The 22,303-nt window shown below is 50.9% G+C and overlaps 1 protein-coding gene across 2 annotated transcripts in view; it reads right to left on the bottom strand.

Annotated features, from left to right (window-relative positions):
- Positions 1-1,523: 1,523 nt before the first annotated feature.
- The window catches only part of PKNOX1 (PBX/knotted 1 homeobox 1), a 52,679-nt gene continuing 31,899 nt past the window's right edge, over positions 1,524-22,303 (bottom strand). Inside the window, exons 6-11 of one of the 2 annotated variants that reach the window (XM_073617631.1) lie at positions 20,898-20,988; positions 20,710-20,807; positions 20,485-20,613; positions 11,316-11,392; positions 10,356-10,525; positions 1,524-5,356 (exon numbers count right to left, since the gene is read on the bottom strand). In XM_073617631.1, coding sequence (XP_073473732.1) covers positions 5,145-5,356; positions 10,356-10,525; positions 11,316-11,392; positions 20,485-20,613; positions 20,710-20,807; positions 20,898-20,988 — 777 coding nt within the window. In that variant the 3' untranslated portion in view covers positions 1,524-5,144. Of the gene's footprint in view, positions 5,357-10,355; positions 10,526-11,315; positions 11,393-20,484; positions 20,614-20,709; positions 20,989-22,303 lie in introns of both variants that reach the window. The other variant, XM_073617630.1, reaches the window with a different exon arrangement.

Below are 22,303 nucleotides of genomic sequence, written 5' to 3'. Positions count from 1 at the left end.
TGCCCTCCAGCAGATCACCTTAGCAATCCTCTCCAGACTCTCAGCCCAACAACCTGCTGAGGCCCAAACTGCAACTTTTCATCTCACACAAGCTGCCCCCCAGGGGCAGCAGCCCCAGCAGAGGAGGAACCCTGCTAGCCGAGGAAGAGCCCAGGCCTCCCTTTTATCCCCTCCCAGGGATTGGCTGAGTTCTGATCAATATTCTTAACTTAGTGCATGATCCTCCTATTCCTCCCGCTGATACCAATGATGGGGCACTATTCCTCCCGCTGACACCAATAATGGGGCACTATTCCTCCCACTGACACCAATGATGGGACACTATTCCTCCCACTGACACCAATGATGGGGCACTATTCCTCCCGCTGACACCAATGATGGGGCACTATTCCTCCCGCTGACACCAATGATGGGGCACTATTCCTCCCACTAACACCAATGATGTGGCGCTTTTCCTCCCACTGATACCAATGATGGGGCACTATTCCTCCCACTAACACCAATGATGTGGCGCTTTTCCTCCCACTGATACCAATGATGGGGCACTATTCCTCCCACTGACACCAATGATGGGGTACTATTCCTCCCACTGACACTATTCCTCCCACTGATACCAATGATGGGGCACTATTCCTCCCACTGACACTATTCCTCCCACTGACACCAATGATGGGGCACTATTCCTCCCACTGACACCAATGATGGGGCACTATTCCTCCCACTGACACCAATGATGTGGCACTATTCCTCCCACTGACACCAATGATGGGGCACTATTCCTCCCACTGACACCAATGATGGGGCACTATTCCTCCCACTGACACCAATGATGGGACACTATTCCTCCCACTGACACCAATGATGGGACACTATTCCTCCCACTGACACCAATGATGGGGCACTATTCCTCCCACTGACGCCAATGATGGGACACTATTCCTCCCACTGACGCCAATGATGGGGCACTATTCCTCCCACTGACACCAATGATGGGGCACTATTCCTCCCACTGACACCAATGATGGGGCACCATTCCCCCCATGGATACCAATGACGGGGCATTTTCTACTCTCACTGGTCACAGTCTGGCCCCCTCAAAGTCTGAAAGATAGTAAACTGGCCCTTTGTTTAAAGAGTTTGGAGACCCCTGGTATAGAGGATCAGATGGACATTAAATGTCTACACAAATACTGAAATATTGAGTTGAATGGTGGACATTGAATAAGATGGTTCTTGGGTGAGCAGACCTTAAGAACCCACTAAACTAGATAAGAAGACCGGCCAGGCTGGACAAACATGGAAGCCCCTCTATGCTCCAGACTCCTTGTATGTTTGTGGGTGAGGGGGGGGGGGGCAGTGGAGTTCAGGAATGGAGGTCCATGGGATGAGAACCACAATGGCAGTTCAACAGGATGGTTCAGTAGATGCCAAACCATCGTAACTGACAGATTACAGCAATACCATAAAAGAGGAAGTTCCTTCAATATCTTCTACTATAAGAGAAACGAGTCTGAACACAAAAGAACAAAAAGAACTTTTATTGCCAAAACAGAAAACCAAAAATATTCCTCTAAACTGAAACTGGACATAAGCTGCTTCCTTCATGGAATAAACATTGTTTGGTGATTGTAGAAAAGCTGAGACTGATTACCGGATATACTAGCGCCAACATCTGCCAGCAGTGCATGTTTTCCCAACACCAGGTAAGGGCACTGTGACAGGAAACAGCAGTTCATCTCACCAGGAAGTCTGTAAATTGGAAAAACACCACTGTTGGCACCCGTGAGGAGGTGGGCTCCACCCATGAGTATCTGAGTGCAACCCATAAGGAGCTGATCACCAACTGTGAGGAGGTGAGCACCACCCATGAGAAGCTGAGTGCCACCCATAAGGAGATGATCACCACCTGTGAGGAGGTACCACCCATGAGTAGCTGAGTGCAACCCATAAGGAGCTGATCACCAACTGTGAGGAGGTGAGCACCACCCATGAGAAGCTGAGTGCCACCCATAAGGAGATGATCACCACCTGTGAGGAGGTACCACCCATGAGTAGCTGAGTGCAACCCATAAGGAGCTGATCACCAACTGTGAGGAGGTGAGCACCACCCATGAGTAGCTGAGTGCCATGCATAAGAAGCTGATCACCACCTGTGAGGAGGAACCACCCATGAGTATCTGAGTGCAACCCATAAGGAGCTGATCACCACCTGTGAGGAGGTACCACCCATGAGTAGCTGAGTGCCACCCATAAGGAGCTGATCACCAACTGTGAGGAGGTACCACCCATGAGAAGCTGAGTGCCATGCATAAGGAGCTGATCACCACCTGTGAGGAGGTACCACCCATGAGTATCTGAGTGCAACCCATAAGGAGCTGATCACCAACTGTGAGGAGGTGAGCACCACCCATGAGAAGCTGAGTGCCACCCATAAGGAGCTGATCACCACTCGTGAGGAGGTAAACACCACCCATGAGTAGCTGAGTGCCACCTCTAAGGGGCCGATCCCCACCTGTGAGGAAGTGAGCGCCACCCATGAGTAGCTGAGTGCCAACTATAAGGAGTTGATCACAACCTGTGATGAGGTGAGTACCACCCATGAGTAGCTGAGTGCCATCCCTAAGGAGCTGATCACCACCTATGAGGAGGTGAGCACCACCCATAAGTAGCTGAGTGCCATCCCTAAGGAGTTGATCACCCCCTGTGAGGAGGTGAGCACCACCCATAAGTAGCTGAGTGCCACCCATGAGGTGAGCACCACCCATGAGTAGCTGAGTGCCACGTAGCTGAGAACCATCCATAAGGAGCTGATCACCACCTGTGAGGAGGTGAGCACCACCCACGAGTAGCTGAGTGCCATCCCTAAGGAGCTGATGACGAATGGCTGAGTGCCACCCATAAGGAGCTGAGATCTGCCTATGTAGAGTTCATAGACGTCCTGTGCGGCATGATGGGAGAACTTCTCCAAGCAATAAAAAATATAATCAGACATGAAAGCAGTGATGAAATGTTAGCACAATATTGTCGTACTTCGTGTAGTCCAGGAATATGAGGAACAGAAGCTTCATTTTCTATCATCAATAGGAAGAGGTGTTGTGCTCGCTAACGCCGCCTCGGGATTGGCCAGGCCAAGAGATTGTGCTTCTTCTCTGGGCTGGTGAAGTGCAGTGAAGGGAATCCTCCTATAACCCTATAATCAGCAACGCTCATGCTTCCAGCTGATTGGACAGCATTAGCTCTTACTTTAGTAGTCAGACCTCTGCAGAGAGACCACTGCTTCCACACAGAGAGCAATGCTGGCCGGGGACAGGCTTTTCCATTCAGGCTGTGGCTGCTTTCTATAAGACTTCACACACCTTTTCTGATGCCCCGGAATGAATTTATCTGATTTAATCTGAACGTTCAATTAGGAATTTGGGCAAATGTTTGTATAAATTTTATTTATAATCTGTATAAAACATTCACTATAAAAAGGGTTACAAAACATCCATAACACTGAATGTGCAGATTGACCAATCCCGGCCCTCCCATCTCTGAGGCTTTCCCTCTTTCAGGACCTTCTGCCAGGTGTGTGTAGTCTGATCTCTCCTGCTATTCACAGCACAGCAGTAGATCAGGCTGGAGATGTAGCGTCACGCTGCTATAAGTGGTGGTGATAAAGGGCAGTACATAGACAGTTGCTGATTTTTATCTCAGACTGTAATAAATAAAGAAAATAAAATATACAAAAGAGCTCCGCCCTCCTTTTTTTTCCTGCACTCCGCCTCACTCCAGGCCTGGAGACGGGGAAGAGATCCCTACATCTGAATTGTGTGCTTAGACCCCGTTCTTCCATCCTGGCATACCTGAAGAGCGACAGGTCTCCTTTCAGAGGTAAGTCTACCTCTCGCTATGACTGCTACCCTACAGGATCGGAGCGCCCCCCACATGGGCAGCCCAGAGAGCGGCCAATCAGGATGCTGAAGCATCTGACGAGATGGACATCAATATTTAGAGAGTTTTCTGCTTTATTTTTCACAACTCTACAAAAATACAGTTCTATCTGAGGAGTAAAATCAACATTTTGTTTTATTTCCCGGTGCAGGGAACGTACGTAGGAGGAAGCCACAGTCCATACAAACCTTACACGCGGAGTGTCCATGTTGTGTGAAATGTAAGTACCCGAGTGTTCTATGGAGAGGCCTCTTCACATTACACTCAACACACGGAGGCCCGCGCACACCGGCGCAACAAGTTCATTAACAAAGTTCAGGAGTGTGCCGTCCCCCCCCCCCATGGACTCTTCTGGTTGGGTGACCTTCCAATGGGTTGGAATCCGGGTGGTGACTGGGGTCAAAGATCAGGAGTGAGCCATTCCCTTCCCCCCATGGACTCTTCTGGTTGGGTGACCATCCAATTGGCTGGATTCCAGGTGGTGACTGGGGTCAGAGATCAGGATTGAGCCATCCCCTTCCCCCCATGGACTCCTCTGGTTGGGTGACCAGCCAATGGGCTGGAATCCGGGTGGTGACTGGGGTCAGAGATCAGGAGTGAACCATACCCTTCCCCCCCATCTTCTGGTCGGATGACCTTCCAATTGGCTGGAATCCAGGTTGTGACTGGGGTCAGAGATCGGGAGTGAGCCGTCCCCTCCAGCAAACTGAAATCCAGGTAGTGAGTGGGGTCAGAGTTCAGGAGAGGACACCCCCATCCCTTGATGGACTCTTCTAATGGGATCCAGATGGTGGGTGGGGCCTTACTTTGTCAGGTGACCATCCAGTGAGCCAGGATCCAGGTGGTGGTCTTACTGGTCAGGTGACCCTCCAGCGGGCCAGGATCCAGGTGGTGGGTGGGGGTCTTACTGGTCAGGTGACCCTCCAGCGGGCCGGGATCCAGGTGGTGGGTGGGGGTCTTACTGGTCAGGTGACCCTCCAGTGGGCCGGGATCCAGGTGGTAAATGGGGGTCTTTTGGCACTGGGGGACAAGGCTCACTCGGCAGTGAAATTCTTGGAAGCGACAGTTTTTTTTAAGGTGCAAATATTACGTCGCTGATTAAAATAAAACGACTGGGCGGCACGTGGCCAGTGCGTCATTTTGTCAACACAATGTGTGTTTGGCACTGACAATACAAAGTGTGTGTGAGACGAGGTGCAGGTCCGTCCCTCTCATTGCAGTCCTCCTCCACTCAGCACCAGACCCCTAAGTTCCCCCGCACTGAGTCCCGTGTCCGTGTCCTCCTGGTCTGAGTCTAGGGACTCGTCATCGCTCTGTCCTCCCAACATCACCTGCTGGACTGCCAACGTGGCCCCATCCGAGGTCAGCGACTGCAGACTGTCTGTGCCGAGAGCGCCGGGGGAGGACAGCGTCACCTCTGTACCTGTATGAGAAGAAAGCCCAGAATGAGACCAGAGAACGGGAAACACAAAACTTACCATATAATCCGTTCCTTGAGGAACACGGTGATTCAGAGATTTGGGTTATGCTGCCACCTTCAGGAGGATTTGGACATTGGAATACTTCTCCTGCCAGCATGCCTTAGGTCTGATGCAAAGGCGTACCAAGAGCATGATCATTTACACAGAGGTGGGCCACGGGCCCCCCAATGGACTCATTTACAATGGCTTTGTAAGCGCCTACCACCTCATCATGATGTGTTTTTGATACCTTTGAGAATCTTGTCCTGTACACCTGGATAGGAAGGCGGCGGGGGGATGTAGAGGGACCAATCCCTCCATGCAGCCGCTGAATGCCTGCTTCTCCTCCTCTCCCTCCATACAGCCGCTGAATGCCTGCTTCTCCTCCTCTCCCTCCATACAGCCGCTGAATGCCCGCTTCTCCTCCTCTCCCTCCTAACAGCCGCTGAATGCCCGCTTCTCCTCCTCTCCCTCCATACAGCCGCTGAATGCCCGCTTTTCCTCCTCTCCCTCCTAACAGCCGCTGAATGCCCGCTTCTCCTCCTCTCCCTCCATACAGCCGCTGAATGCCCGCTTCTCCTCCTCTCTCTCTCCATACAGCTGCTGAATGCCCGCTTCTCCTCCTCTCCCTCTATACAGCCGCTGAATGCCCGCTTTTCCTCCTCTCCCTCCATACAGCCGCTGAATGCCCGCTTTTCCTCCTCTCCCTCCATACAGCCGCTGAATGCCCGCTTCTCCTCCTCTCCCTCCATACAGCCGCTGAATGCCCGCTTCTCCTCCTCTCCCTCCATACAGCCGCTGAATGCCCGCTTCTCCTCCTCTCCCTCCATACAGCCGCTGAATGCCCGCTTTTCCTCCTCTCTCTCTCCATACAGCCGCTGAATGCCCGCTTCTCCTCCTCTCCCTCCATACAGCCGCTGAATGCCCGCTTCTCCTCCTCTCTCTCTCTCCATACAGCCGCTGAATGCTCGCTTCTCCTCCTCTCCCTCTATACAGCCGCTGAATGCCCGCTTTTCCTCCTCTCCCTCCATACAGCCGCTGAATGCCCGCTTTTCCTCCTCTCCCTCCATACAGCCGCTGAATGCCCGCTTCTCCTCCTCCCCCTCCATGCAGTCACTGAATTCCCGTTTCTCCTCCTCTCCCTCCATGCAGCCGCTGAATGCCTGCTTCTCCTCCTCTCCCTCCATGCAGCCGCTGAATGCCCGCTTCTCCTCCTCTCCCTCCATACAGCCGCTGAATGCCCGCTTCCCCTCCTCTCCCTCCATACAGCCGCTGAATGCCCGCTTTTCTTCCTCTCCCTCCATACAGCCGCTGAATGCCCGCTTCTCCTCCTCTCCCTCCATACAGCCACTGAATGCCCGCTTCTCCTCCTCTCCCTCCATACAGCCGCTGAATGCCCGCTTTTCTTCCTCTCCCTCCATACAGCCGCTGAATGCCCGCTTCTCCTCCTCTCCCTCCATACAGCCGCTGAATGCCCGCTTCTCCTCCTCTCCCTCCATACAGCCGCTGAATGCCCGCTTCTCCTCCTCTCCCTCCATACAGCCGCTGAATGCCCGCTTCCCCTCCTCTCCCTCCATACAGCCGCTGAATGCCCGCTTTTCTTCCTCTCCCTCCATACAGCCGCTGAATGCCCGCTTCTCCTCCTCTCCCTCCATACAGCCGCTGAATGCCCGCTTCTCCTCCTCTCCCTCCATACAGCCGCTGAATGCCCGCTTTTCTTCCTCTCCCTCCATACAGCCGCTGAATGCCCGCTTCTCCTCCTCTCCCTCCATACAGCCGCTGAATGCCCGCTTCTCCTCCTCTCCCTCCATACAGCCGCTGAATGCCCGCTTCTCCTCCTCTCCCTCCATACAGCCGCTGAATGCCCGCTTCCCCTCCTCTCCCTCCATACAGCCGCTGAATGCCTGCTTTTCCTCCTCTCCCTCCATGCAGACATTTAGCGGCTGCAGGAGGGAAATGGAGGGCATTGGTTCCTCCACATACCGCTTCTGCCGCCTCTCTATCGCTGTTCTGCTGGCCCGGGCCGCCCTCCTCAGAGCATTGCCAGGATTTCCCCCTCCCCCTCAGGACAGAGAGCAGGGAAGGGGCTGGTAAATGTGTCATTCACTGGCCCCTTCCTTGTCTTAATGAATAGAGTCAGTGATCGGTACCGATTGTTTTTATTCATTTATAGCTGAGACATAGTAAACTGTTTCCTATGCTTCAGTTTATGAATGGGAAGCCTCTGTACAGAGCTCTTCCAGTTCATTCATTCTGTGCAGCTGAGGTTACAGAGAAAGGGACTGATTCATCTCTATCCTCAGTCCCTTTCTCGGTCTCAAAAGTAAGACATCAGAGGTCTGTTTGGGCCCCTAATATTTCCCCAAAGCCCCCCTGGGGGGGTCCTAAAAAAATATGTAAAAGTTTTAAAAAATAAAATAAAATGGTAAAAAAAATGAAACGAACAAAACAAAACAACTGATAACAGTGGCAGAACTGCCGGGGTCACAAGGGTCTCACTTGAGACTGGACTGTGGAGTTTTGCCAACCGTGGGGGGGACCCCAAGACAGCAGGAAGGTGGCCCCTTGCAGGACCATAATAAAGGGTCCCACAATGGAAGAAAGGACCCTCAGGATCAGTGAGAAGGGCCCAGTTGGGGACCCTTCATGGTTTCTTGCACCGGGGGCCCTGAAGGTTCTAGGTACATATCTGACTTGGGTATTTCAAGCAATGAGAGGAGATCTGGAGTTTCAAGGCCCAGCCGAACCTCGGCAAGGTCTGGACTGTTGGAGATGCACCATCAGCCAGAACCTACACCTTCTGCTTCCTCAGGCAGAAGGTCGTCCAGATATTACCCAATGGGAGCGCAGCAAGCCTAGTACGGGCCCAGCGCCTAGGTGAACACTTGAATAAATTGCAGATATCCTCCCAGCAATAACAATATATTTGTATATCAAACCCTCCTGATGGTGGCAGCATAACCCAACAGTCTCTGAATTCCTGTGTCCCTCAATGAACGCCACCAATCCCCCCACACAGGGAGGACTTAGCAAGACCACACAACACCCAACTAGAAGGATGAAGAGACAGAGGAGGGACACAAGACTGGGAAAGAGAGAGAGCAGGTTGTCTCTTGTGATAGAGAGAGAGAGAGAGAGAGCAGGTTGTCTCTTGTGATGGGAGAGAGAGGGAGCAGGTTGTCTCTTGTGATGGAGAGAGAGAGGGAGCAGGTTGTCTCTTGTGATGGAGAGAGAGAGAGGGAGCAGGTTGTCTCTTGTGATGGAGAGAGAGAGGGAGCAGGTTGTCTCTTGTGATGGGAGAGAGAGAGAGCAGGTTGTCTCTTGTGATGGGAGAGAGAGAGAGAGAGCAGGTTGTCTCTTGTGATTGGAGAGAGAGGGAGCAGGTTGTCTCTTGTGATAGAGAGAGAGAGAGCAGGTTGTCTCTTGTGATGGGAGAGAGAGAGAGAGCAGGTTGTCTCTTGTGATGGGAGAGAGAGAGAGCAGGTTGTCTCTTGTGATGGGAGAGAGAGAGAGCAGGTTGTCTCTTGTGATGGGAGAGAGAAAGAGCAGGTTGTCTCTTGTGATGGGAGAGAGAGAGCAGGTTGTCTCTTGTGATGGGAGAGAGAGAGAGAGCAGGTTGTCTCTTGTGATGGGAGAGAGAGAGCAGGTTGTCTCTTGTGATGGGAGAGAGAGAGAGAGAGAGCAGGTTGTCTCTTGTGATGGGAGAGAGAGAGAGAGCAGGTTGTCTCTTGTGATGGGAGAGAGAGAGAGAGAGCAGGTTGTCTCTTGTGATGGGAGAGAGAGAGAGAGAGCAGGTTGTCTCTTGTGATGGGAGAGAGAGAGAGAGAGAGAGCAGGTTGTCTCTTGTGATGGGAGAGAGAGAGAGCAGGTTGTCTCTTGTGATGGGAGAGAGAGAGAGCAGGTTGTCTCTTGTGATGGGAGAGAGAGAGAGCAGGTTGTCTCTTGTGATGGGAGAGAGAGAGAGCAGGTTGTCTCTTGTGATAGGAGAGAGAGAGCAGGTTGTCTCTTGTGATGGGAGAGAGAGAGCAGGTTGTCTCTTGTGATGGGAGAAAGAGAGCAGGTTGTCACTTGTGATGGGAGAGAGAGAGAGAGAGAGAGAGAGAGAGAGAGAGAGAGAGCAGGTTGTCTCTTGTGATGGGAGAGAGAGAGAGAGCAGGTTGTCTCTTGTGATGGAGAGAGAGAGAGAGAGAGAGAGAGAGAGAGCGCAGGTTGTCTCTTGTGATGGAGAGAGAGAGCGCAGGTTGTCTCTTGTGATGGAGAGAGAGAGAGCAGGTTGTCTCTTGTGATGGGAGAGAGAGAGCAGGTTGTCTCTTGTGATGGGAGAGAGAGAGCAGGTTGTCTCTTGTGATGGGAGAGAGAGAGCAGGTTGTCTCTTGTGATGGGAGAGAGAGAGCAGGTTGTCTCTTGTGATGGAGGGAGAGAGAGAGCAGGTTGTCTCTTGTGATGGAGGGAGAGAGAGAGCAGGTTGTCTCTTGTGATGGAGGGAGAGAGAGAGCAGGTTGTCTCTTGTGATGGAGGGAGAGAGAGAGCAGGTTGTCTCTTGTGATGGGAGAGAGAGAGAGCAGGTTGTCTCTTGTGATGGGAGAGAGAGAGCAGGTTGTCTCTTGTGATGGAGAGAGAGAGAGAGAGAGAGAGCAGGTTGTCTCTTGTGATGGAGAGAGAGAGAGCAGGTTGTCTCTTGTGATGGGAGAGAGAGAGCAGGTTGTCTCTTGTGATGGAGGGAGAGAGAGAGCAGGTTGTCTCTTGTGATGGAGGGAGAGAGAGAGCAGGTTGTCTCTTGTGATGGAGGGAGAGAGAGAGCAGGTTGTCATTTGTGATGGAGGGAGAGAGAGAGCAGGTTGTCTCTTGTGATGGGAGAGAGAGAGCAGGTTGTCTCTTGTGATGGGAGAGAGAGAGAGCAGGTTGTCTCTTGTGATGGGAGAGAGAGAGAGCAGGTTGTCTCTTGTGATGTACATATCTTACCGTCCTCGGAGATGCCGATGTCTCCATGCTGTGACATGCCGCCTGCAATGGAGTCCGGCCAGAATCTCTGCACGGGGCGGCTCTGGGCGCTCTTCTTCTTTGTCTTGGGAGTGTCGGTGGCGCTGGAGTCCAGCATGGGTTGGAGGATTCTGCGTCTGGCATTTATAAACCTGGAATGGAGGCCATATAAGAGATCAGATAGCCACACCCCTCTGTGTGTTATGGGTGGAGGACTCCCTGCCCCACCCCTCTGTGTGTTATGGGTGGAGGACTCCCTGAACCGCCCCCACCCCTCTGTGTGTTATGGGTGGAGGACTCCCTGCCCCACCCCTCTTTGTGTTATGGGTGGAGGACTCCCTGCCCCACTCCTCTTTGTGTTATGGGTGGAGGACTCCCTGCCCCACTCCTCTTTGTGTTATGGGTGGAGGACTCCCTGAACCGCCCCCACCCCTCTGTGTGTTATGGGTGGAGGACTCCCTGCCCCACCCCTCTTTGTGTTATGGGTGGAGGACTCCCTGCCCCACTCCTCTTTGTGTTATGGGTGGAGGACTCCCTGAACCGCCCCCACCCCTCTGTGTGTGTTATGGGTGGAGGACTCCCTGAACCGCCCCCACCCCTCTGTGTGTTATGGGTGGAGGACTCCCTGAACCTGCCCCACCCCTCTTTGTGTTATGGGTGGAGGACTCCCTGCCCCACCCTCTTTGTGTTATAGGTGGAGGACTCCCCCTGCCCCACCCCTCTTTGTGTTATGGGTGGAGGACTCCCTGCCCCTCCCCCACCACTCTGTGTGGTATGGGTGGAGGACTCTCTTCCTGTACAAGGTGTAGCCATCATCTCCCACATCCACACCAGTATAAAAGAAGGGGACACTGGTCTGAGCCCCACCCCCACCCCACTGCCAGCGCTGAGTTCCGCTCCCCCTTTATGTTCTGGATATGAGGCAGGAAGGGGGTTACTCACCAGTTGTTGACCTGTAGTAATGTCAGATTTGTCTGAGCCGCAATCTGCTTCTTCTCATCCTCTGTGGGGTACGGGTGCTGCAGGGAGGGAGAAGTAGAGGTAAGTACAGGGAGAACAGGTAGGTACAAGGTACAGCCCTTCTCTGGTGGGTATATAATGTGAATGTGTATGCTGCTGCATGATTATAGGTGGAGAGGAACTCTCCATCGGTGTATTGTATGCTGCAAGCCCTCTGGTAATGAAACGCGTTGGGTGGGGCTCAATAGGTGACGTCATCACGCCACCCCCTCCCGACTGTCCATTTGTGTTGATCTCTGTACCCACATTGTAAGTACCTGTCTGTTGCTTAATAAAGGTGACTTATATTGCGGTTTTACACTATGTGGGCTCCCACTCCTCTTTAATCTCTTTGAGATGGTGGTTCTCTGTGTGGATCGCCCCCCTGGTGAATATGATGGGCCGAGGTGGGCTGCCCTCCCAGTGACCTACCATACAAGCGCTTCATGTCATGATCTCTGTTACAATCATGGGGATTCGGTAAAAGGCTGAATTGTTTGTGGTGGAGGAAACACAATGAGAACACTTACCTGTGTAATATACTGGCGGGATATATTGCCACCTACAGGAGGGTTGGAATTCTGGAGGTCATATACTGTTGGGCTATAGTGCGGCCTACAGGAGGTTTGGATACCGGAGGTCATATACTGTAACCTACAGGAGGGTTAGACACCCCCACCAGATAGGGAAGCTCCATGAGACCAAACACCCCACCTGATAGGGGAGCCGCATGAGGAGACCAAACACCCCACCAGACAGGGGAGCTGCATGAGGAGTCCAAACACCCCACTGGATAAGGGAGTCACACGAGGAGTCCAAACACCCCACCAGACAGGGGAGCTGCATGAGGAGTCCAAACACTCCACTGGATAAGGGAGTCACACGAGGAGTCCAAACACCCCACCAGACAGGGGAGCTGCATGAGGAGTCCAAACACCCCACTGGATAAGGCAGTCACACGAGGAGTCCAAACACCCCACCAGACAGGGGAGCTGCATGAGGAGTCCAAACACCCCACTGGATAGGGGAGTCACATGAGGAGTCCAAACACCCCACCAGACAGGGGAGCTGCATGAGGAGACCAAACACCCCACCGGATAGGGGAGCTGCATGAGGAGTCCAAACACCCCACTGGATAGGGGAGTCACACGAGGAGTCCAAACACCCCACCAGACAGGAGAGCTGCATGAGACCAAACACCCCACCGGATAGGGGAGCTGCATGAGGAGACCAAACACTCCACTGGATAGGGGAGCTGCATGAGGAGACCAAACACCCTGCCAGCTAGAGGAGCCACATGAGGAGACCAAAACACCCCACCAGACAGGGGAGCTGCTTGAGGAGTCCAAACACCCCACTGGATAGGGGAACTGCATGAGACCAAACACCCCACCAGACAGGGGAGCTGCATGAGAAGACCAAACACCCCATCAGACAGGGGAGCTGCATGAGAAGACCAAACACCCCATCAGACAGGGGAGCTGCATGAGAAGACCAAACACCCCACCAGACAGGGGAGCTGCATGAGGAGTCCAAACACCCCACTGGATAGGGGAGTCACACGAGGAGTCCAAACACCCCACCAGACAGGAGAGCTGCATGAGACCAAACACCCCACCGGATAGGGGAGCTGCATGAGGAGACCAAACACCCCACCGGATAGGGGAGCCGTATGAGAAGACCAAACACTCCACTGGATAGGGGAGCTGCATGAGGAGACCAAACACCCTGCCAGTTAGAGGAGCCACATGAGGAGACCAAAACACCCCACCAGACAGGGGAGCTGCTTGAGGAGTCCAAACACCCCACTGGATAGGGGAGCTGCATGAGACCAAACACCCCACCAGACAGGGGAGCTGCATGAGAAGACCAAACACCCCATCAGACAGGGGAGCTGCATGAGAAGACCAAACACCCCACCAGACAGGGGAGCTGCATGAGGAATCCAAACACCCCACTGGATAGGGGAGTCACACGAGGAGTCCAAACACCCCACCAGACAGGAGAGCTGCATGAGACCAAACACCCCACCGGATAGGGGAGCTGCATGAGGAGACCAAACACCCCACCGGATAGGGGAGCCGTATGAGAAGACCAAACACTCCACTGGATAGGGGAGCTGCATGAGGAGACCAAACACCCTGCCAGTTAGAGGAGCCACATAAGGAGACCAAAACACCCCACCAGACAGGGGAGCTGCTTGAGGAGTCCAAACACCCCACTGGATAGGGGAGCTGCATGAGACCAAACACCCCACCAGACAGGGGAGCTGCATGAGAAGACCAAACACCCCATCAGACAGGGGAGCTGCATGAGAAGACCAAACACCCCACCAGACAGGGGAGCTGCATGAGGAGTCCAAACACCCCACCGGATAGGGGATCTGCATAAATTGAGCTCTGTCATTTCAAAGCCATTGTTTCTAATATTTAGGGAATCAATTATGACTGGAATGGTACCACTTGATTGGCGTAGGGCCAATGTGGTGCCCATATTTAAAAAAGGGATCAAAGTCTTTACCAAGTAACTATAGACCTGTTAGTGTAACTTCTTGTCAGGGCTGAGCTCAGCCCTTTCTTCTCTGAGCTGGCCGCTCAGCTGTCGGCTAATTGCCAGCTCCCATCTCTCTCCACAGGGACTTACCTGTTGATGATAGCCTGCTCGTCAGTCCTGCCTACTTAAGACGTCCAGTCCAGTGGAGCTCTGCCTTCACCTTTGTCAACATCACAGAGACGATCTCCTGTGTTCCTGTTTAAAGACTTGCTTTGCTGACATCCCTTCTGGCTCCAGATCCTGCTTGCTGTTCCACTACATTAATCCCTGACTTATGGCTTGGCTGACTATCCGTTCCGGTTACTGAACTTTGGCTATGTTTTGACTACATTTGTTCTTTTTACTTTTATTAAACAAGTGTGATTTAACTGTACTTCTGTCTCGGTCTGATTTCATGGTTTCTGATGGTAGGTGAAGGCCATGAATTTAGAAGATGCAGCCAATCCACTTGGTAATATTTTTTCCAGATTGGATGAACTGGATCACCGCATGGATCAGTTTGCCATGGCGTTACAAACGCTCCTGAGTCGCACGGCTCACCTGGAATCTCCCACTGTGGCCGCCCCGATACAACCTATGTTGCAGGCAGACCCTGTTGCTGCTCCAGTCTCTGTGCAGGCACCCGCCTTGAGTATTACCTCTAGAAGAGGTATGTTTGGTTCTGCTCCACTTCCCCAGCGATTTGGGGGCGACCCAGTTCAATGCAGAGGGTTTCTCAACCAGGTTGAGATATACTTTAAGATGCTGCCCCAGGCGTTTCCCACAGACAGAAGCAAAGTAGGTTTTGTGATATCTTTGCTTTCTGAGAGAGCCTTGGCCTGGGCAAACCCTCTATGGGAGACACAAAAACCTGTTGTCTTGTGCTACCCTGAGTTTGTGGCTTCATTTAAAAGGGTATTTGACGTTCCCGCACGCTCCGCTTCTGCTGCCAAGAGCTTCATGTCCATCATTATGCCATTGAATTCTGTACTCTGGCAGCAGAGGTTGCTTGGAGCAATGAGGCCCTCGTGGCTGCCTTCTCTCATGGTCTCTCAGATACCATCAAGGATGAGATAGCAGCCCGAGATATACCCACTGAGCTGGAGAGGTTGCCATCCTCATTGACTCCAGACTCAGAGAAAGACTCTCTTTTAAGGAGCACTTGCTGAAGCCTCCTGTACGTTTGTCTCCGAGCTTTGCAGTCCCACCCTTGCCTCCTTCACCTCCCATGCCTCCTGGTACCCAGTCGGTCAGTGAAGGTGAACCCTTGCACTGGGGCTTTTATTTATTGTGGCCAGGCAGGTCACTTTTTGAAGTCTTGTTCTTCCCGTCCAGGGAAAGCCCGAAGCTTGAGGTCCTGTCACAGACAGACCTTAGGTGGCGTTGATTCATTCCCAGTTATCCAGAAGGATAAGCCCCTGGTTTCGGTCACCCTTTCTTGGGCTGAGTCGTCCGTTGAGATACAGGCTCTAATTGACTCTGGGGCTGCAGGCCTGTTCATTGATGCTTTGTATCGAAGCACTCGATTCTGCTGCAGCTGCGTGACACTCCACTTGCCATTGAGGCTCTTGGCAGGAGACCTCTACAGCCTGCCCATGTGATTCATGAGATGGTTCCGTTGTCCATAGCCGTAGGGGCTCTTCACCATGAGATAATCCAAATCCAAGTTATTTCCTCACCTAAGTTTCCGCTGGTTATTGGTTATCCTTGGTTACAGAGGCACAACCCCTCTTTTGATTGGCTCCGTGCTGAGGTTCTCTCCTGGTCACCACAATGCAGTGAGACATGCTTCCAGAAGGTAGCTAAGGTCCTGTGTACCTCTTCACTCTCCTTCCTGCCGGAGGAGTACCGCGATTTTAGTGATGTCTTTGACAAAGGTCAAGTCGGTAGTTTGCCTCCACACCGGCCATATGATTGTGCAATTGACATTCAACCTGGTGCCATACCCCCTCATGTCCGGGTTTACCCTTTGTCGGTCTTGGAGGATAAGGCCATGGAGGAGTGTGTTGCAGATGCACTCTCTCGAGGTTTCAGACCCAGAGAAACTTTCGGCAGTCCTACAGTGGCCCCGACCCGTGGGTTTACGTCCTCTGCAGCGTTTCCTGGGCTTTGCCATCTATTATCGGAGGTTTATTCATAACTTCTCCTCTCTGGTCAAGCCCCTGACTGATATGACCAGAAAGGACGGTAACCCACAGAGTTGGTGTCCAGAGTCCGTTAAGGCCTTTGAGAGTCTCAAGGCTGCCTTTGTTTCTGCTCCTGTGTTGGCACACCCTGATCCTATGTTACCTTTTATCCTTAAGGTTGATGCTTCTGAGACAGGAGTTGGCGCCCTTCTGTCTCAATGTCCTACCTCTGAGAGTGCTTTGCATCCTTGTGGCTACTTTTCCAAGAAATTGTCACCTGCGGAGTGCAATTACGAGATTGGTGACAGAGAGCTGTTGGCAAACATTTTAGCCCTGAAAGAATGGAGACATCTCCTCAAAGGTGCCACTGTGCCGGTTCTCATTCTTACCGACCATAAGAATCTCACATTCTTGTCTGAGGCTAAACGCCTCTCTCCCAGAAGGGTGCGATGGGCTCTTTTCTTGTCAAGTTTCAATTACATTGTCTCATTCTTACCCGGTACTAAGAATGTAAGGGCTGACGCCTTGTCACAACAATTTTCCTCTACTTCCAAATTGGAGTCGGTTCCGGTTCCTGTTATTCCTCCTGATCGTATTCTGGCTACGGTTCGCACCAGTCTTACTTCTCGTTTGGGTGACAAAATTCCTGCTGCTCAGGTCCATGCTCCTCCTGAGAAACCTTGTGACCGCTTTGTCCCAGAGAGTCTCTGTGCTGGCTACCCTGGGAAGAATCAACTCTTTTTGGCCATTTCCCAACAATTCTGGTGGACTAGTCTACGTGCTGTTGTAACTGCCTTCGTAGCTGCCTGTTCCGTGTGTGCTCAGAGTAAGACTCCACGACACCTTCCAGTGGGCCTCCTACAACCCATACCCAATGGAGAGAGGCCCTGGACCCACCTATCTATGGATTTCATTGTGGAGTTACCCAACACCCAAGGCTACACAGTTATCCTTATGGTGGTTGATCGGTTCTCGAAGATGTGTCATTGTATTCCACTTAAGAAGTTGCCCACGTCTAAGGAACTGGCTTCCATTTTTGCTCGGGAGACCTTTCGCTTACATGGGCTACCCAAGGTGATTGACTACCCCTGTCCGAGACAGTTTGTGTCCCGGTTTTGGCGAGCCTTTTGTGCACAGTTGGGAATTCAGCTTGCTTTCTCCTCTGCGTATCATCCGCAGTCTAATGGGGCCGCAGAAAGAGCCAATCAGTCCTTGGAGCAATTCTTACGTTGCTATATTTCTGATTTGTTTCATAACAACTGGTCAGACCTCTTACCATGGACGGAGTTTGCTCACAACGGTGCCTTGAATTCTGCTTCCCGATTCTCCCCATTTATGGCGAATAATGGTCTCCAACCTTCCATGTTGCCTGACTCGTTTGTTTCACAAAGTATTCCTGCATTAGAGAAGCATCTCCGTGGTCTTTGTTCCACTTGGGCACAAGTTCAGGAGGCTTTGCGACATGCTAACGATAGGTACAGACTCCATGCTAACCGCAGACACCTGCCCGCGCCTTCCTACCAGGTTGGGGACAGGGTCTGGCTGTTGTCTCACAACTTCCAACTTCATGTTCCCTCACTGAAGTTCGCACCTCGGTTTATTGGGCCTTTCCGTATTCTTCGCAGGATTTACCCAGTGGCTTACGCGTTGGACCTTCCTTCTTATATGCGCATCTCTAATGTATTTCATGTCTCCTTATGAAACTGGTCTGCAACCACTTTACCACCTTGGTGCCACGTCCTCACCATGTACAGGTTGAGAACCATGAGGAGTATGAAGTACAATCCATTGTTGACTCCCATAGGTTCTGTGGGTGCATGCAGTACCTGGTGCATTGGAAAGGGTACGGTCTGGAGGAACGCTCTTGGGTCTCTTTCTCGGACTTACATGCCCCTGTCCTCCTCCCTGATTTTCATAGACATTTTCCCCTCAAGCCTGGTGGGCCTCCGAGGGGGAAGGGTCGTTGAGGAGGGGTACTGTCAGGGCTGGCTCAGCCCTTCCTTCTATGAGCTGGCTGCTCAGCTGTCGGCTAATTGCCAGCTCCTATCTCTCCACAGTGACTCAGCTGTTGATGATATCCTGCTCGTCAGTCCTGCCTACTTAAGCCGCCCAGTCCAGAGGATCTCTGCCTTCGCCTCGGTCAACATCACAGAGACGTTTTCCTGCGTTCCTGTTTAAAGAATTGCTTTGCTGACATCCCTTCTGGCTCCAGATCCTGCTTGCTGTTACACTACGTTGATCCGACTTCTGGCTTGGCTGACTATCCGTTTCAGTTCCTGAACTCTGGCTATGTTTTGACTACGTTTGTTCTATTTACTTTTATTATTAAACAAGTGTGATTTACCTGTACTTCTGTCTCGGCCTGATTTCTTGATTTCTGACACTTTTATAGTCGGGAAGATACTGGAGAGTCTAATAAAGGACCACATCAACGAGTTCTTGCTGGGAAAAAATATTATAAAGCAACAGACAGCATGGATTCATGAAAAAAAGAAGTTGTCAGACAAACCGGATTTCTTTTTAGGAGGAGGTAAGTAAAACCTTGGACAGAGGAGAGGCTGTGGACGTGGTATACTTGGACAGAGAGGTGGCTGTGGACGTGGTATACTTGGACAGAGGGGAGGCTGTGGACGTGGTATACTTGGACAGAGAGGTGGCTGTGGACGTGGTATACTTGGACAGAGGGGAGGCTGTGGACGTGGTATACTTGGACAGAGGGGTGGCTGTGGACGTGGTATACATGGACAGAGGGGAGGCTGTGGACGTGGTATACATGGACAGAGGGGAGGCTGTGGACGTGGTATACTTGGACAGAGAGGTGGCTGTGGACATGGTATACTTGGACAGAGGGGTGGTTGTGGACGTGGTATACTTGGACAGAGGGGTGGCTGTGGACGTGGTATACATGGACAGAGGGGAGGCTGTGGACGTGGTATACATGGACAGAGGGGTGGCTGTGGACGTGGTATACTTGGACAGAGGGGTGGCTGTGGACATGGTATACTTGGACAGAGGGGTGGCTGTGGACATGGTATACTTGGACAGAGGGGTGGCTGTGGACATGGTATACTTGGACAGAGGGGAGGCTGTGGACGTGGTATACATGGACAGAAGGGAGGCTGTGGACGTGGTATACTTGGACAGAGAGGTGGCTGTGGACATGGTATACTTGGACAGAGGGGTGGCTGTGGACGTGGTATACTTGGACAGAGGGGAGGCTGTGGACGTGGTATACTTGGACAGAGGGGAGGCTGTGGACGTGGTATACATGGACAGAGGAGAGGCTGTGGACGTAGTATACATGGACAGAGGAGAGGCTGTGGACGTGGTATACATGGACAGAGGGGAGGCTGTGGACGTGGTATACTTGGACAGAGGAGAGGCTGTGGACGTGGTATACTTGGAGAGAGAGGTGGCTGTGGACGTGGTATACTTGGACAGAGGGGAGGCTGTGGACGTGGTATACTTGGAGAGAGAGGTGGCTGTGGACGTGGTATACTTGGACAGAGGGGTGGCTGTGGACATGGTATACTTGGACAGAGGAGAGGCTGTGGACGTGGTATACATGGACAGAGGGGTGGCTGTGCACGTGGTATACTTGAACAGAGGGGTAGCTGTGGTATACCCCCAAACACCCCGCCAGTTATGAAGGAGTACACTACCTGTAGTAGGGGATCTGCCCCCCTCTGTTACCTGTAGTAGTGGAACTGCCCCCCTCTGTTACCTGTAGTAGTGGAACTGCCCCCCGTCTGTGTTACCTGTAGTAGTGGATCTGCCCCCCTGTTAGTTACCTGTAGTAGTGGATCGGCCCCCCTGTTAGTTACCTGTAGTAGTGGATCGGCCCCCCTCTGTATCTATGTGCAGACATGTTGAGCCCACGTAGTGATGATAGAATACAAGGCAAGGCCTCAGGTAGTAACTGACCTGGGCAGCTGGTGCTGATGAGGGGGGAAAGCTGGAGGTGAACAGGTCACTATAGGTGAGGTAGTGAGGTAGCACCCCGTGTTTTAGCCTGAACGGCCTAAACGAACAAAGCGAGTCTCAGAGACGGGGTCAGACACTGATAAAATGCCACGGCCCCCCCGACCTGGAAACTGAACAGCACACAGGTGCAGAGTTCTGGAAACATCACAATTCAGAGGCCGGGGCCCAGATGAGCTCCTCAATATCTGGTCTTTGGGGGGGGGTTGGGTCCAGGTACTGAGAAAAGGCTGATCCGCAGAGCTGCCATGTACAGACCAGCTCAGCTGATGGATGAAGAAGTCAGCTCCAACCTCCTAGGACACTAGCAAAAAACAGGAGGCATGCTGGGTAGAGGAGGGGTTATACAGTGCCTCCAATCCTCCTGTAGGTGGCAGTATAACCTGGCGGTATCTGAATTCCTGTGTCCCTCAATTGGAGACACCTCTATAAAATACTGAACCTCAATAGAAGGGGGTGCCCCCGGGACTCACCCCAATGTGCTGGAAGAGCCAGGACCTCATGACATTGGTGGCTTGTTTAGGGAGGACTCCGCGCTTGTTCTTCCCCGATCCGTCATCTGTGTGTAAAAGGCCCAAATCCTGACTGAGCTGTAACTGTAACTGTGAGAGAGAGGAGAGTCAGGTGTGAGGGGGAGGGGGGTACAAAACACACAATGGGGGGGGGTGACTGCAGGGAGGACACAATAGGAGACCTACCTGGGAGTTCTGTATGCGGATGTTGGCGGGGGAGAGGGCCTGGCCCACCACTTGTCCCTGCGGGGTGACAACTGTCACTGGCTGGTATACGGTACCCCCTAGAGGAAAGAAGGTGACATGACACCATGAGAAAGAGAACCATAGGAGGACAACACATGGAGGTGGAAGACAATCGTTCCTGTTCATACCGGCCATCGTCGCCATGGCAACATTTCCTTGCTGGATAGCAGATGCTGGGACCACAATTCCTTGGGAACTGAGAGCTCCGCTGAGACCGCTCTGTGATTGGAGGAAAGAGGACAATTTAGAGCAATGACAGAAAATACCAGAATGGGGAGGAGGGGTATATATGTTCATAATACCCCAGGGTACAGCTGTGCTGGATCTCAGGAGTACTGGGGGGGTTACATAGTATTACATAGTAGGTGAGGTTGAATAAAGACACAAGTCCATCAAGTCCAACCTATGTGTGTGATTATGTGTCAGTATTACATTATATATCCCTGTATGTTGTGTGATTATATGTCATATTACATTATATATCTCTGTATGTTGTGTGATTATATGTCATATTACATTATATATCTCTGTATGTTGTGTGATTATATGTCATATTACATTATATATCTCTGTATGTTGTGTGATTATATGTCATATTACATTATATATCCTGTATGTTGTGTGATTATATGTCATATTACATTATATATCCTGTATGTTGTGTGATTATATGTCATATTACATTATATATCTCTGTATGTTGTGTGATTATATGTCATATTACATTATATATCCTGTATGTTGTGTGATTATATGTCATATTACATTATATATCTCTGTATGTTGTGTGATTATATGTCATATTACATTATATATCTCTGTATGTTGTGTGATTATATGTCATATTACATTATATATCTCTGTATGTTGTGTGATTATATGTCATATTACATTATATATCTCTGTATGTTGTGTGATTATATGTCATATTACATTATATATCTCTGTATGTTGTGTGATTATATGTCATATTACATTATATATCCCTGTATGTTGTGTGATTATATGTCATATTACATTATATATCTCTGTATGTTGTGTGATTATATGTCATATTACATTATATATCTCTGTATGTTGTGTGATTATATGTCATATTACATTACATATCCCTGTATGTTGTGTGATTATATGTCATATTACATTGTATATCTCTGTATGTTGTGTGATTATATGTCATATTACATTATATATCTCTGTATGTTGTGTGATTATATGTCATATTACATTATATATCTCTGTATGTTGTGTGATTATATGTCATATTACATTATATATCTCTGTATGTTGTGTGATTATATGTCATATTACATTATATATCCTGTATGTTGTGTGATTATATGTCATATTACATTATATATCTCTGTATGTTGTGTGATTATATGTCATATTACATTATATATCTCTGTATGTTGTGTGATTATATGTCATATTACATTATATATCTCTGTATGTTGTGTGATTATATGTCATATTACATTATATATCTCTGTATGTTGTGTGATTATATATCATATTACATTATATATCTCTG

Source organism: Aquarana catesbeiana, linkage group LG02 (assembly GCF_042186555.1).
Source record: "Aquarana catesbeiana isolate 2022-GZ linkage group LG02, ASM4218655v1, whole genome shotgun sequence".
Classification (NCBI taxonomy): Eukaryota; Metazoa; Chordata; class Amphibia; order Anura; family Ranidae; genus Aquarana; species Aquarana catesbeiana.
Note: the sequence above shows the minus strand (reverse complement) of the source record. Positions and strands in the feature narration are given on the sequence as shown.